Raw genomic sequence first — 14,728 nt, forward strand, 5'->3', positions numbered from 1 at the left:
TAGGAAAATTCTATCAACATAGGTACATGGAAAATGGATAAACATACAGGTGCACACTACTTAGTTAAGAAACTTGATTTATTTTAATATCACTCAATAGGCAGATGAAAAGGGCTACCAAAGTAATATATCGCCAAGAATTTAGAAATTTAAATGCCAAGGAACTGCAAACTGAAAATTAAATTTAATGAAGAAAATGGCAAATACATAAACTTATGTGAAAATAGTTATTTATCTAGTACTATGTGTAAGATACTATTTTAAATGCTTAAGTTAATTCATTTAGTCTTCACAAAAACTCTTGAGAACTATTATCATGGCCACTTTACAGATGAGGAAACTGATGCACTAGCTATATTAGGATCCAGAGTCCAATCTCTTAATACCAAAAGTAACAAAACTGAACAAAGATTCTTAATTCTTTGAAGCATTCACAATGAAATGAAATCAAATTGAATTTCTATTTTTCATACCTCTATCACAGAAAAAAACTGGAAAGCAAACTTAGCAAATATTTAAGACCAAAAAAAAGTCAATGGTTAAAGTATATTCTAACAAGAATACTTGGAGATTCACTTCTGGCATGACAGAATAAGGTGGACAACAAATCCTCTTCCTGAAAAGCAACTATAAAGATAGACAAAACTGTCATTCATCCAGAGTGGGGCAAGCCATGAAAACCAGCAGATTCCACGCTACTGCCAGAAGAGGCTCATGAAACTTGGAGAGCTGCCAGTTTAAAGTGGCTCAAGGGCAACAAAAAGGAGGCCTAGCAACTCTGTCTGCTACCTGAAGTCAGGATCCTGTCTGGGGCAAGCAAAGCACTAGAAATAACCAGGATTTTAGAAGAAGTGAGAGAAACAAAGGGGGCTTGGTAAACTTTCCACATACCCCACACTGATCAGAAGTTGTACACATGTACAGCAAAGAACAGATGGGGCTCAAGCCATCCACAAACTTCCAGTCAACTGGCCAGGCCTCTATGCCTATGCAGAAGAGACCTGGGACGGCACAACAGAAAATAAAAATAAAGAAAAGCAGGGCACACCTGAACACAGCCATACTGGTTAAGGTATTTGGGCACAACCACTTATCAAAATCTTTGGCTGAATACCAAGCTATGTGGACACAGAGGCAATAAATAAGAAACAAGGCTTGAAAATAAAAACCCAGAAAAAAAAATTGAAGAGCAACAGCAGCGCTGCATACTGCAAAAGCAATCGATTTCACAGACTTAGTCCAGGTGGGTTACCAAACGAACAAAGCAACACCAACCTCCAAAGGGAGAAATCAGAATCGAGAGTTTCTACAATGTTACTTAAAATGTCCAGAATTAAATTGAAAATTATAAGACAGGCAAAGAAAGAGTGATCTATGCTCCAGAAAAACAAAATCAATGAAAAATATTTCTGAGTGTCCCAGATTCAGATTTGGCAAAGACTTCAAAGGAGCTATTGTAAATACGTTTATAGAATAAGAGGAAACCAAGTATAGAGAACTAAAGGAACAAATGACAAAAATGACTCAACAAATAAAGAATCACAACAAAGGAACAGAAATTATTTTAAAAGACTAAAAGGGAATTCCTGGAGTTGAAAAGTAAAATAACTAAAATGAAAAGTTCACTAGAGAAACTCGAAGCAGATTTGAGATGGCAATAAAAGGAATCAATGAAATAAAAATAGATCAAAAGAAATTAACCAATTTGGTTAATAATAGGCAAAACCTCCCCAAATTTGATGAAAAACATTACACTACAAAGTTAATCAGTTCAATGAACCTCAGGTAGCATAAATACAAAGAGATCTACAGGTACATACATTACAGTCAAACTGTTTTAAGTCAAAGTCAATAAGGAAATCTTGAAAGCAGCAAGTTAAAAACGACTCATCGTATGGACCTTGAGAGAATTACGTTAAGTGAAATAAGCCAGCGAGAGAAAGATAATCTGTGTATGACTCCACTCATATGAGGAATTTAAAATTATGGACTAAGAACAGTTTAGTGGATACCAGGGGAAAGGTGGGATGGGGGGTGGGCACAAAGGGTGAAGTGGTGCACCTACAACATGACTGACAAACATTAATGTACAATTGAAATTTCACAAGATTGTAACCTATCAATAACTCAATAAAAAAAAAAAAACGACTCATCGTAGACATGGAAATTACTGTGCAAATTAAAAGCTGACTTGTCAGAAACAACAGAGGCAAGAAGGCAACAGAATGACCTATGCAGAAACAGTCAACCAATAATTCTATGTCGAAAATATTCTTCTTCAAAAATGAATAAGAAATAGAGACATTTCCAGATAAACAAAGACTAAAAGAATTTTTTGCTAGCAGACCTGCCTTATAATACTAAAGGAAGTCCTTCAAGATGAAAAAAAGCAACACCAAATTCACAAGAATAAACAGAGTACCAGAAATGGTATTTTAATTTCTTTGTTAACTTTTTTAAAAGATAAAGATTGTATAAAATAACTAACACTTTTCGGTTGGATTTATAACTTATCTAAATTAATACATAAGACAACAGTAGCACAAAGATGGGAGGAAACAAAGATTAGAGCAAAGTTTCTATATTTTACTAGAATTAAGCTAGTATTATTCTGACTGTGATGAATCAAACCACTAAGAACATAACAGAAAAATATATTTTAAAAAAATCAACACAGGTAACAGTTAGGTCATGCCAAACGGCAAGAGTAGGAAGCTCTAGAGTTCAGTAGCTCCATCACAGCAACTACTGAACTAGGAAGAGTGATAGAAATTAACTATTTCAGAACTCTGGAACCTAACAGGACACTTAGGACACCAAAGCAGCACCTGATGAACTTTGATAACAGTGGCCTGCCCGAACAGGCTGCCATTCCTCCATTCCTCAACCTGGCCCAGCTGCGGAGAAGTGGCCAACATCTCTGGATTGGCTGGCAGGTGCCAGGGTGAGCGCTAGGGACCTTGTTTCCTTGTTTCATATATATGCATACGTGTGTGTGTGTGTGTGTGTGTGTATACTCTATTTCCAAATTTTATTCAAAGACTGCTGCATAGAATCTACTTCTAGTATATTATTACTACTACTTAAAATTAACTTACAACATTAACTGTAGATTTTTGTCAAAAGACTTAATGATTCTCTATGAGAAAAAGAGTTTTATGCTATTTGAATATACTCATAAGACAGCGTCACATCCATTTGATCCACAGTCAACAACGTTTTTCAAAAATCCTACATGTACTTGATGGAGTGTCATGCATACATTTTAAAACATCAACTTTTCTTTCCTCTTTATTGTTAATCTCATCTTTTCAAATGTATCTTGAAGAACTGGGGGATAATTTTCAAAGTGGTTAACTTTTCAGGCTTTACTTGTCCTTCAATTCATTTGGATAAACGCCCTATCACATGAGATCACTTCCTAGAATGTTTCATTGTCCAAACTCGAAGAATAAATTAATATATTTTATCATTTAAATATTATTTCTCCTCTGAGTTGCCAAAAGCACGTATCATTAAAAAATTTAAATCATTATAAACCTTGACAGTATTTCTGGAAACTACTAGTATCTTACAAAGATGTGCCCTGGGACCAGGTCACTGAGGTTCCAAACCTAGCTCCATTTTAGATGACCTATGGTAAATTTAATTGCTTTCACTTTTTAATCCTTCTATTAACTTCAATGTAGGACTCTTCTGCTTCCAAAAAATCCAATGTAGGAGTCTTCTGCTTTTGTTATATTCTGGCAGTATAATGTAGTTTAGGTGCTATGATGATAGACTGCCCAGGTTTGAATGCTGACTCTGTCATTTATCAGCTCTGTGACTTAGGCAAGTTACTTAACCTCTTTTTCCCTCAGTTTCCTTGTCTGTAAAATGGAGACAATAATGCATACCTCATAAAGTTGACGTGATGACTAAATGAATTAACAGAGGTAAAGTTCTCACAACAATGAACTGGCACATACATGATCAATAAATGCAAATTATCCCTGATACCAAATAGCATTTTAATGGTTTTTCTGAACTTTATCAACCCTAATTCAAAGTTTTATTAGTCTAACATTATTCTGCATTGCTCATTTTCTTAAATTAATCTAGTTGGGTTTTGACGTTATTTGAAGATTTTTCCCCTTGTTATTTCACTAGACATATCTCAAAGAAGGCAATTTGAACCACTACATTCATCATTATCCTTCTTAGCCAGACTCTTGAAAGCTTTTTAAAGAGAGGAAAAACTCAGGTTAAGTTCTACCAGAACCACAAATGAGATGTGTAACTCTTCTCAAACCCAATTGCTCTGCCAAGAATTGGTTACAGTTACCTAGGCTTCAAGTATCTGCTGGCCCTAAATTCCTACTAAACTACCAATAGGACTATTCATTTTGTCTGATATTACTAGTAATATTTTTCAAAAATTGCTTTCTCTCTACAACTTAAAACAACTATTAAGAAAAGAAAAATAGAAAAAAAAATTGCACACTATGCGTTAACAGTAACGGGGCCTCAGATGTTGCAAAACTGATTCACAATCAGCCAAAAGTTAGGAGTAAATCAGACACCAAAAATTTATTTGGCAAAACTAATAGTTCTTTGCTAGCTATTTTTATTTCAGAAGGAAATAAGGACCAATATCTGTGCCAGAAACTTTACATACATTATTTCATTTAATTCTAACAAGCCTGGAAACAGGCCTTCTTATCCTAGTTTATAAATAAAGAAACAAAGGTTTACTGAGTTTAAAGTAACTTGCCCAAGGCCACAAATTTGAGCAGATGCAGAGTCAGGACTCACAGAAACAACAGCAGGTTATTTTCTTGAGGTTAAAGCAGAGAAGATACTTTCTGAGAGACTTATTAACTTATTTACAATTAGAATCCTTACCTAGGGCAGTAGAAAAAAGTTTTAAAAATAGTTAAAACAGTAGAAAGATTTACCACTTTATTATAAAAAAATAAATTTCTCTCCATCAATATGTATCTAAAAGTCATACTAGGTATGCATGTAAACGAATGCCACATACACTGATTTTATAAGATTTGTAGAAGAATCAAATAAACCAAACAGCTTACCTTTGGTGCATGCACACAGCCTGTCTGTGCCCGAGCAGTAAATGACAGAAACAAATGTGTCCTGTTCCTCAGTGCCCTCCTTTTGGGGAGGTTCCACTTTGGCCAAAATTTCAAAGTTTGAAAGATCTAATATTTTTACATATCCTCCCTGAGTGGTTATTACCAGGTGTCCAAGAGTAGAAATATCAGCCTTTTTTCCTCTCTCAATGCCATTCTTTGAGGTTAACTGCATTTCCTCAACAGGTTCCTCACAGTCATCCTCTCGATTATCCAATATATCTGGTGGAAGCAAAATGAGCGAGGTAATTGTGTCCTGGGGATCTTTGATATGTTGGATTTTTATTGGCTCCTCTTCTAAAGTCACTATCCGAGTGGCATAATTCATTTTATAAAGTATTAAATATCCGCCACTAACATTCCTCTGCTCAGGCTGAATTATCAAAGGAGTCTGTACATCTGCTGGTGATTCATGTTGGATTACACTAATATTTGCACCATTCACTACAGTAAGATTTGATTCCAGCTCACCTTTCCGTCTATTACATAGTGCAGAGTTTAATTTATTTAAATTATTCAAGGCCTCTACTTGATTTATTGCACTCAAGGATTCAACAGGGCATGTCCGCAGTCCTACCAACAAATGAATTCCATCAGCACAAGGAGTTATTGAGTCTATACAAAGATTCTCCTCCTCTGCAAACTTTGGCAGCCTCAAGCACTGTACCAAAGTCCCAGGCTTGGGAAACACAGAGTTCCACTTCTCAGAATCTGGAGAGGTAAGGTTGGCTGCCGCATCTGCAAATTGCTGAATGTAAGTCACAGGAGGATCCTGCAACAACAACTGCTCCTGACTATCCAGCTCCATTTCAATAATCTGTGGAACTGTAAAACCATCATCATGCAAACTTTTACTCATTATATTGTTCATCTGTGAAAAGATTTTTCCTGCTTTCTCATCAGATTCCTTGATGCTATAAAGAAGCAAAATGGGTAAAGTCCTCCTTACCAGAGGAGAATTTAATTCTGAATTAGTGCAGGATTCATTGTCAGTTGACCCTTGTTCTGATATACTTTCACCCTGAGTTCTGCTTAAACCATCCAGTGACCTGTGAGAATTACTACTAATGGGTGAGGTAGCAGGAGATTTATATGTTAATAAACCTCCAGCTAATAAACATGGAAAAGGAATGTTGTGTTGTTCCTGGTGCTTTTCCTTTGTCTTTTCACTCTTAGAGTTTGTTAAGCAAGGATTTGCCCCGAGTTCTTCAAGATCCTTAACAGTATCTTCAAGCACATTTGCAACAATCTCCCACTGAAGTTTTTCTGGCTGCTGGAGAATGCTGAGCGCTGTTATATCAAGGCTCACTTCCATGGCTTCCTTCTGTGATGTATGCCCTTTGAAAAGGAACAATATTCATTAGAAACGGCCTTGTGAATGTAAATCAAAATCTGAAGTATAATGTTTTCATTAATTTTCTTTTTTTACTCATCCAGTCAGTGCATTATAATTATATAAGTGAAAGAATGTGAAGTATTTTAAAGGAAATTTAGTCAAATCTGAGATGAACCTACTTAGAAAAACCATAAAGACATTCAAGAGATTCAAAACCATTTGCAATTCAAAACAAATTCTCCTTGTAACTTGTAAGTAAAACCACTTTTTAAAAAAATTAGGAGAATAAAAGGGTTAAAGAATGAAGACATTATTAATATCAAAGTAATAGGATTTCTTCCCTTCAATTCTAAACCAAAAGACTCAATACTATTTATGCATCTGTCATTTATGCACTTTGCAGAATATCCATAAAACATTATTGTAATCTCAGTTCATCTCATCTCTCCCACCCTACCATGCTAATTATCAGACGGTAGTCATAGTATGCAATTTAATTCTAATCTCGGCTTAGAAAAAAATAATAACTATGAAGAAAAAATTCCCAAAATTTGTCATTTTAAAGTGAAACCTGTCTTCTGTATTAACTGTTAACTTTTAGTTCATTTAAAGTCAACTACATTACATTACCCCTTATTGACCTTTTGTGTAGTGTGTGCTCTTCAAGTTGTCCCCTTATATACAGTACAAAAGTATTTCTCAGTCTCAGTGCTCCAAACACGCCATTTCTGTCTACACAAAACTCTGCAATAGATATCAATCAACCTCTAAACCAGGCATAATCTCAATACTGAGCCGAAAGTTTCATAAAATCTGCTTTTTCCTCAATAGCACAAACTACTATCAGTCAGGCATCAACACTGTTAGCAACAATAATGTAAAGATCACTCTAGGTAACTTGTGGAAAAATTTTAAAAAAAAAGGGGAATTGGCTTTACAATGTTAGATAAGAACATAAAAGAGTAAAGAAAATAAATATAAAGTAAATCAAGATGACTGCATAAAAGTTTGAAAGCTGCCTAAGTAAAGGAATGAACAACAGAGATTCACAGAACATCAAACACTTAAGATATACTGAAAGCTCTGTTTACACCATTTTTGTTAACTATTTCATTAACGATATCTTCAAAATGCTGACAGCTTTATCTAGAATTTCCCATTTTCTGATAATCCTCTGACTTCACATATTTGTCACTATTATCATCTAAAACTGAAACCATTTCTAGCTATGCAGAAAAAATTTTAGTTATAAACTAGACAATTCAATTGTACTAATGGCTGTCCATTTATTTAACCACTCATTTGACTATACTGCAGCCCTTATACTGCCATTTTACTCTACTAATTTAGATACGAAATTAAAAGTTGACAGTGAGACTTTTATAACATTAATACAGTATAATAAATCCTGAGGATGCTAACTATTTATCGGACTAAACTGAAACTTAATTTTTTTAAGTTATGGTAGAAAATGCCAAGGAAAGCTAGTTTCACCTATGTGTATATTAAAAAAAATTAAGGATAAGTTACATATATTAACACACATTTAAGACAATACTCAAAGTAAATGGCATGTGAGGTGAGACTGCTCATCAGAAAGCAAAATATAGGGGCCAGCCCAGTGGTGTAATGGTTGTTTGCACACTGCTTCGGCGGCCTGGAGTTCACAGGTTCAGATCCTGGGGCAAGGACCTAGCACCACTCATCAAGCCACGCTGTGGCGGCATCCCATAAAGTAGAGGAAGATTGGCCCAGATGTTAGTTCAGGACCCAGATGTTAGTTCAGCAACAATCTTCCTCAAGCAAAAAAAGAGGAAGATGGGCAACACACATTAGCTCAGGGCCAATCTTCCTTACAAAAAAACAAAGGAAAATATAATAAGTGGTATTACTACTCTGTTTCTTCCCAACTATTTAATCAACATCTGGGAAACAGCATATGTCACACATTCTCCTCAGAAGACAGAGAGCAAAACGACAAAGGTCAAATACCAGTCAGGAAACCTGTTATCTTTACTTATCTTGGAATTTCTCAAACCCACTGGACCACAAAATAAATTTTTACACAATATACCTACAAATATCCTTCAGGATAATATTCTTCAGATAATCATTTTGGGAAATCTTTCTCTATTCTGCTTACTTAGGTGTGACACCGCAGTTCTGCCAGGCAAACTTCCTGAGGTTAGCAATTAAGCTTTATCTAGGGACTTTTCTAAAACCATCACATTTTAATTTGAACCCTTCTTCAACCTCCTGCCAAGCATTATTGCCGTTCTTCACAAGAAGTAATGCATCCTTAATTCTGACATATGGGCCAAACACAAAACGTTTCTCTCTGACATCATCTAGACACTTTCAAAAGTCATAACCTTCCACTGAAAAACAGATAAAAGTCTCTTAGTCTCCACTCACATTTCTGACATTAAGAAATACATTCCACAATTCTTTAGACCATATCATTCAATTTGATGGGAAACAGAGTTGGTAAACATAAGTTTTGAAACAGGATCTATGACTTACTTTAGATACTTCAGGAAGAGAACACATCTCCCATTATTATCACAAGCCTCCATAAAGTCATCAATATACTTTCAATATAACAGAATTCGCGTAGAAGATACATATTTTACTATAAATGAATGAACCACTTATAAATCCTCAAATGAAGTAATTAAAAATTCTGGCCTGTAAGAGAAAAATTTTTTCCTCTTCCATAACTACCTTTTAATACTACGTAAGGCCAACACTCCCAACCCTAAATGAGGTATCATAGGAGTTATCAAAAATATATGGTAATTTTCTAGATATTGGGAAGTGAAGTAAACAGAACTACAGTATCTAAAGGAAGTATGAAAAATCAAACAGGCATAGATGAAAAAGATAAAGGGAGAAAGAAAAAGACCAAAGGTAGGTATTTTAATTACAAAAATACCGACTGAGATCCTTAGACCCAGAGAAAAGAGCAAAGCTACAGCATAAAAAGGAAAGGTTATAGTTAGAATCAAAAAATTTAAGAGTAGAAAAAAGGACATTTAGTTCAAACACTTCACTTTACAAAGGAAAAACTGAAGCCCAGAGAATTTAAGTGACTTGACAAGACCAAATAGTCATTTTGCAGAAGAGTTCAAGGTCTAACCAGGCCTCCAGGTGACCAGTTTATTCTTCTTCATCAGATTAAGAAAATGCAGTATTAGCCCTTTTCTGTTTTTGCAAAAGGATATCAAAGTGGAAAAAGAGCATTATCTTCTTCAGACTAAATTTTTAATGCAATTAATTCTTTATTTTTTTTCTAGAGTTAATTACACATCTGTATACTATTCAGGGCATTTTCCTGCTTTTTAAATTCACTTTTTCATTGCTAAAAACTACCTTAAAAAACAACGCAAAGTCAGTCCAGCATCCTATTTGGTGGCTTTAAAAAAGATTTCATGACAAATTACAATTTGGAGAGTACTTGCTACTCTATACTAACTATAACTTTCACAACTGTGCTACACAATACCATGGCTTTTCTCAAGAGATTTAATAACTTATATATGTCCTTAGTTCATGACATGTGACATTAGCAAATAGCCACAGTTTAATAATGGTCACTTTTTTTAAATACTGGCTAATTCCCAGATACTATGCTTTACATATTTTTACCTTAATCAATCCCCAAAACTCTAAATAACAGATGTTAATATCACTATTTTATATAGTAGGAAATGCAATCAGACTAGAAGTGACAGAGTTAGGACTTAAATTCTGACACAGGAAAACTTATTTTGAGACGCATTATTAGCCTTTTTTTGTAATATAACTACATTAAAATATAAAGCATATTCTTTTGCCTTAATATTTCATAAGCTAACGAGTAAGCAGCTTTTTTTTTTTTGAGGAAGATTAGCCCTGAGCTAACATCTGCTGCCAATCCTTCTCTTTCAGCTGAGGAAGACTAGCCCTGAGCTAACATTGGTGCCCATCTTCCTCCACTTTATATGTGGGACGCCTACCACAGCATGGCTTGCCAAGCCATGTCCCCACCCAGGATCTGAACCGGCGAACCCCAGGCTGCCAAAGCAGAACATGCAAACTTAAGTGCTGTACCACCAGGCTGGCCCCAAGTAAGCAGCTTTTACTTGATGCCTTAATGGATACGATTTCATATTTTAAAATTTATTCTCTATTTATCTGTTTTCTTTTGGGAATAAAGAAGCAAATAATTTAAATGTTACTTTTATTTAACAACAGAATACATTATACAAGTAAATGGAACACATTTTGAAAAACTTAATATCAATTCCCTGACACCTATGACAAAGATGTAGTAAAACTGTCACTTTAATTCCTTTGGCTCAAATAGGTACATTTAAATTTTAAGTATGGAACACTATATACATTCTAGTAATTCAAGATCTCTTATATACAATATTTGAGTTTTCTGTGTGCATTAGTAAAAATTTAGAGTTTACCTTAACTAAGATATTTAGAATTAAGTGATATTTAGCTTTATCTACAAGAGAATAAATGTAAGGATATAAAAAATAGATTATCTAACATGTTTTACATACCTGTCACAGAATCTGATCTGGAATGCTCTTCACTGTCTGAATCCTCCAGTAAATCATCACTTAAAAGACAAAGTAAAAATCAACTTGAATTTTTAAAAAAGTATACATAATATGAGAGAGCAAATAAAAAAGTACAATGTTACAAACACTGTTTTGCATCTCAAACATAAGAATCATACAAAACTATTAAAACTAGCTTAAATGGTATATAAGTAGTTTGAGATCCTAACTGATAACAATGCTGATAACGAATAATCTTAGATCATTAAATAAATGTATGCCTGAAATAGGGTGTGGAAACTTCTAAGACTACAATAGAATTTGTATCAATTTGAAGACTGCTAGGGTGTGATGCGTAAATAAAAGGATAAAAGAGAGAGGAGGCTAATAAAATCAAGCACAAACTTTCAGTAGTAAACTTTTAATAACTATTATATTACTGAGTTCAGGAAAGTTACTCTAAAACCAAATACAATAGCTGTAAAATAGGTGTTGTATGTAAGTATACTCACACAAATATGCATTTCATTTTTGTTTTGTGTTTGGTTTTTTTGTTTGTTTGGGAGGGACTGTTGAGAATTCCTTGGCAAGCAAGAAAACTATTACAAATGAGAAGTTAGGAGTCAAGACAAAAGACAATAGTCCTTCCTTTGCGCTTCACTCAGGTGGCCAAGAAACTGCCAGCCTCTCTCTTTACATCCATATTATCCTCACTCTCCATTGTTAGCAGAGAAGAAAAAAGACATAATTAGAGACCACTCTAACACAGTATTAGGCTGGGTCTGTACTCTAACAATTAGCATGTCTATAGCAGTTTTAAAATTCTGATAACCTCGAGTACAAAAATAAAAAGATGCATTTTGTAGGAAGGAAAGTTAATTCTCTCTTTTTGAAACAACATATTGTACTGACATTTAAAATTTCCAATCACTTATAATGATATTTTATATAAAACATAAGCTGGTAATCCCCCTTAAAAATGTTTAAGGTAACGTTGGAAATTTGGGGGGGGGGGGGTAGACTTGCTTAGATATTTTTGACAAAACTTCTGTGTTTTAGTTTGTCAATGGGTAATAACTGACAATAAACCAATTTTGAGCTATAATTTAAACAACAGAAAGAATGTGAAAAAGATTCTCAAACTATTCAAACACTAACAGGCTGGTTTCAGAAAAATAATAAAGACACCTGGAAAAATAAATCCTAAGAGGAAATATTAATGATTGAGAATTATTCAGAATAAAGCAGTCCAAACCAAGAAGATACAATAGGTTTCGAGGGCTTTTACATTAAGAAAAATAACCAAATAGTACCCAGCTACGCTAAGATAAAAGATAAAATAAAATAGTAGTATATTTTAAAGAAGGAATTCACGTGTCTTGAAATGAAGTTACAAAGAACGTTACAAAGGATTACCAGATAACCACCTTAATTAGCAAAAAAACAGAGCTTTATTCTGAAGGTCTTCAAAATACAATAATCTTTCAAAAAATATTATTTCATGACAGAAAAATGCTTATAGTACTACATGATAAAATCATATGAGTAAAATCATTGAATTGTACACTTAGAGTGAATTTTATGATATGTAATTACACATCAATAAACCTTTTTAAAAATCACACAAGTTAAAAAAAAGATACACAAATTCACACAATTGGATGGTGTGATCATGGCTATGCCACGTTTATTCAATTTACTTCCCTATATTTTTCCAATTTTTCTACAATAATCACGCAGCACTTATATAATAGACAATAGATTTACTAAAGTCTTCCAAACGATATAAAATCTTTTGCAAAGTAAACATGCAAAATAAATATTATGGAAAAGTTTAAAATGGTTATTTAAGATTACATGTGTTTTTGAAAATTAAATATGCCAACATTACAAAGGTACCTTAGTTTTGATATACTAATACTATAAACAACTTCAAAGTTAAACAAGAACTTTTCTCCAATTTGAAAGATATACAAATGAGGCATCCAGACAAAATGCTAATTCATTAAAATTAAATGTGTTCCCAAATATTCTTCCCAGAATAAATTCAGAACAAAGACAAATGTTGTCCTCTAAGCAGAAGTAGTCAAACACAATTCCTAAGCAAGCTATACTGCTAATTACTTTAAACTTTCTGGCTAACCTTTAATGTTTTCTATTAATATATTATTCTTCAAGCTAATGAAACTCAACATATTTTAAACTATATTGACATGTAGACAAAGAGAACAGATTAGTGGTTACCAGGGGAAAGGGGAGTTCGGGGGTGGGCACAAAGGGTGAAGGGGTGCACCTACAACATGACTGACAAACAACAATGTACAACTGAAATTTCACAAGGTTGCAAACTATCATAATCTTAATAAAAAGTAAAAAAATATATATATATTGTATCTTGTACCACAAAGTCAGAGACAGTTTTAGCTCACTATATTCACTACCAACCCAACAGGAACCCCGCTGCTTCTGGGCGGAAGGGAAGGGCAGAGAAAGAGCTTGCGGTCAGGGATGAAGTTCTACCTCTTCAGCTTCCTCACTGTACCCCAAACTTAGAGGAATCTTTCTGTGTGACTCATTTCCTACTTTCTCGGGAGAAAAGCGTCCTTCTCTCCTAGATAGATTTTAAATCTCTAAAAAGCAGGCAGAGGAATTTACATCTCGCTCCAACACATTATGTCATATAATACTTGTCCACCAGAAATACTGGATATGTGTTTACCTAAAACGCACATTTTACCACAGTTTGTGTGTGTATCTGTGTAATCTTAAAACTATATCTTGATTCAATTTTTAATCCCCAAATTACAAAACTCTGAGGCAAAAGTTCTAATTAAAGTTAGTGTTCAGAAGGACATACCAATTTCACTATCCTCTATTAATTTTCCACTAACTTCTATGAAAAATCACAGAGATGAAGAACACTTACTTTGCAGTCCTACTGGCAAATGTGGTCAAATTCAGACAAGAGGCTGGCTGCTTTCCCATCCAGCTCTTACAGGGATTTATAATAAGTGAGAACAACCATGAAGCTTTAATTCAGTCTGTTCCAGAGTTCAGACCACATTCACTTACCTACCCATAATTTCCACATACTATTATCAAGAGGGACTGGACACAGATAACCTTCTCAACTTCTATGTTCTGACTTTTCCATTAACTATATTAATGACATAATTTCCATTAATAAAGTTTTACACTACTTCTTAATGAAAGTGCATGCCACCAAAGAGATTGTGAAGTAAAATGATAAATCACTGACTATGGTATAACACCAATCACACATAAGTAACATAAGATACCCCTGAAAGTGAAATGATAGATCTTCTCAGTCTATCACGACATCTGATCACAGTTAGACAGGCTCCATTTCACATTGCTACCTTTGGAATCTTAAGAAGTGGTAACTGCTATTGCTTAAGACAAGTGGCTTATGGAACCCTCCCTTCTGCTTACTTGGGAATATTGAAAATGTTGCTCTATAATCCTAGCCAAGTTCAGAGTTACAACTGCAGAGCTTCTTGGCAGACAAATGGGTGAAGCAGGATTATACTTTGACTTTCCTGCCCCTACGTGGTCAAATACAGCCACAGAAATCAGGAATCTGTCAGAAAAGCTGAATGGAAGAGAATCTAGCACAGAAATTCTAACAAAATGCTCTATAGCAATAATTATCATGCTTCGACTCATTGCTGACTACCAATATATTA

The 14,728-nt window shown here is 34.3% G+C and overlaps 1 protein-coding gene across 27 annotated transcripts in view; it reads right to left on the reverse strand.

The window, feature by feature from the left end:
• The window catches only part of BIRC6 (baculoviral IAP repeat containing 6), a 222,506-nt gene that overhangs the window by 153,773 nt on the left and 54,005 nt on the right, over positions 1-14,728 (reverse strand). For all 27 annotated transcript variants that reach the window (XR_011426501.1, XR_011426502.1, XR_011426503.1 and 24 more), the window contains exons 9-10: positions 11,022-11,080; positions 5,073-6,467 (exon numbers count right to left, since the gene is read on the reverse strand). Coding sequence is in view for 24 of the 27 variants with exons in the window: in XM_023619262.2 (XP_023475030.2) it covers positions 5,073-6,467; positions 11,022-11,080 (1,454 nt within the window). In the remaining 3 variants the exon portion in view is untranslated. The remainder of the gene's footprint in view (positions 1-5,072; positions 6,468-11,021; positions 11,081-14,728) is intronic.

This window comes from Equus caballus, chromosome 15, assembly GCF_041296265.1.
Source record: "Equus caballus isolate H_3958 breed thoroughbred chromosome 15, TB-T2T, whole genome shotgun sequence".
NCBI classification, from domain to species: domain Eukaryota; kingdom Metazoa; phylum Chordata; class Mammalia; order Perissodactyla; family Equidae; genus Equus; species Equus caballus.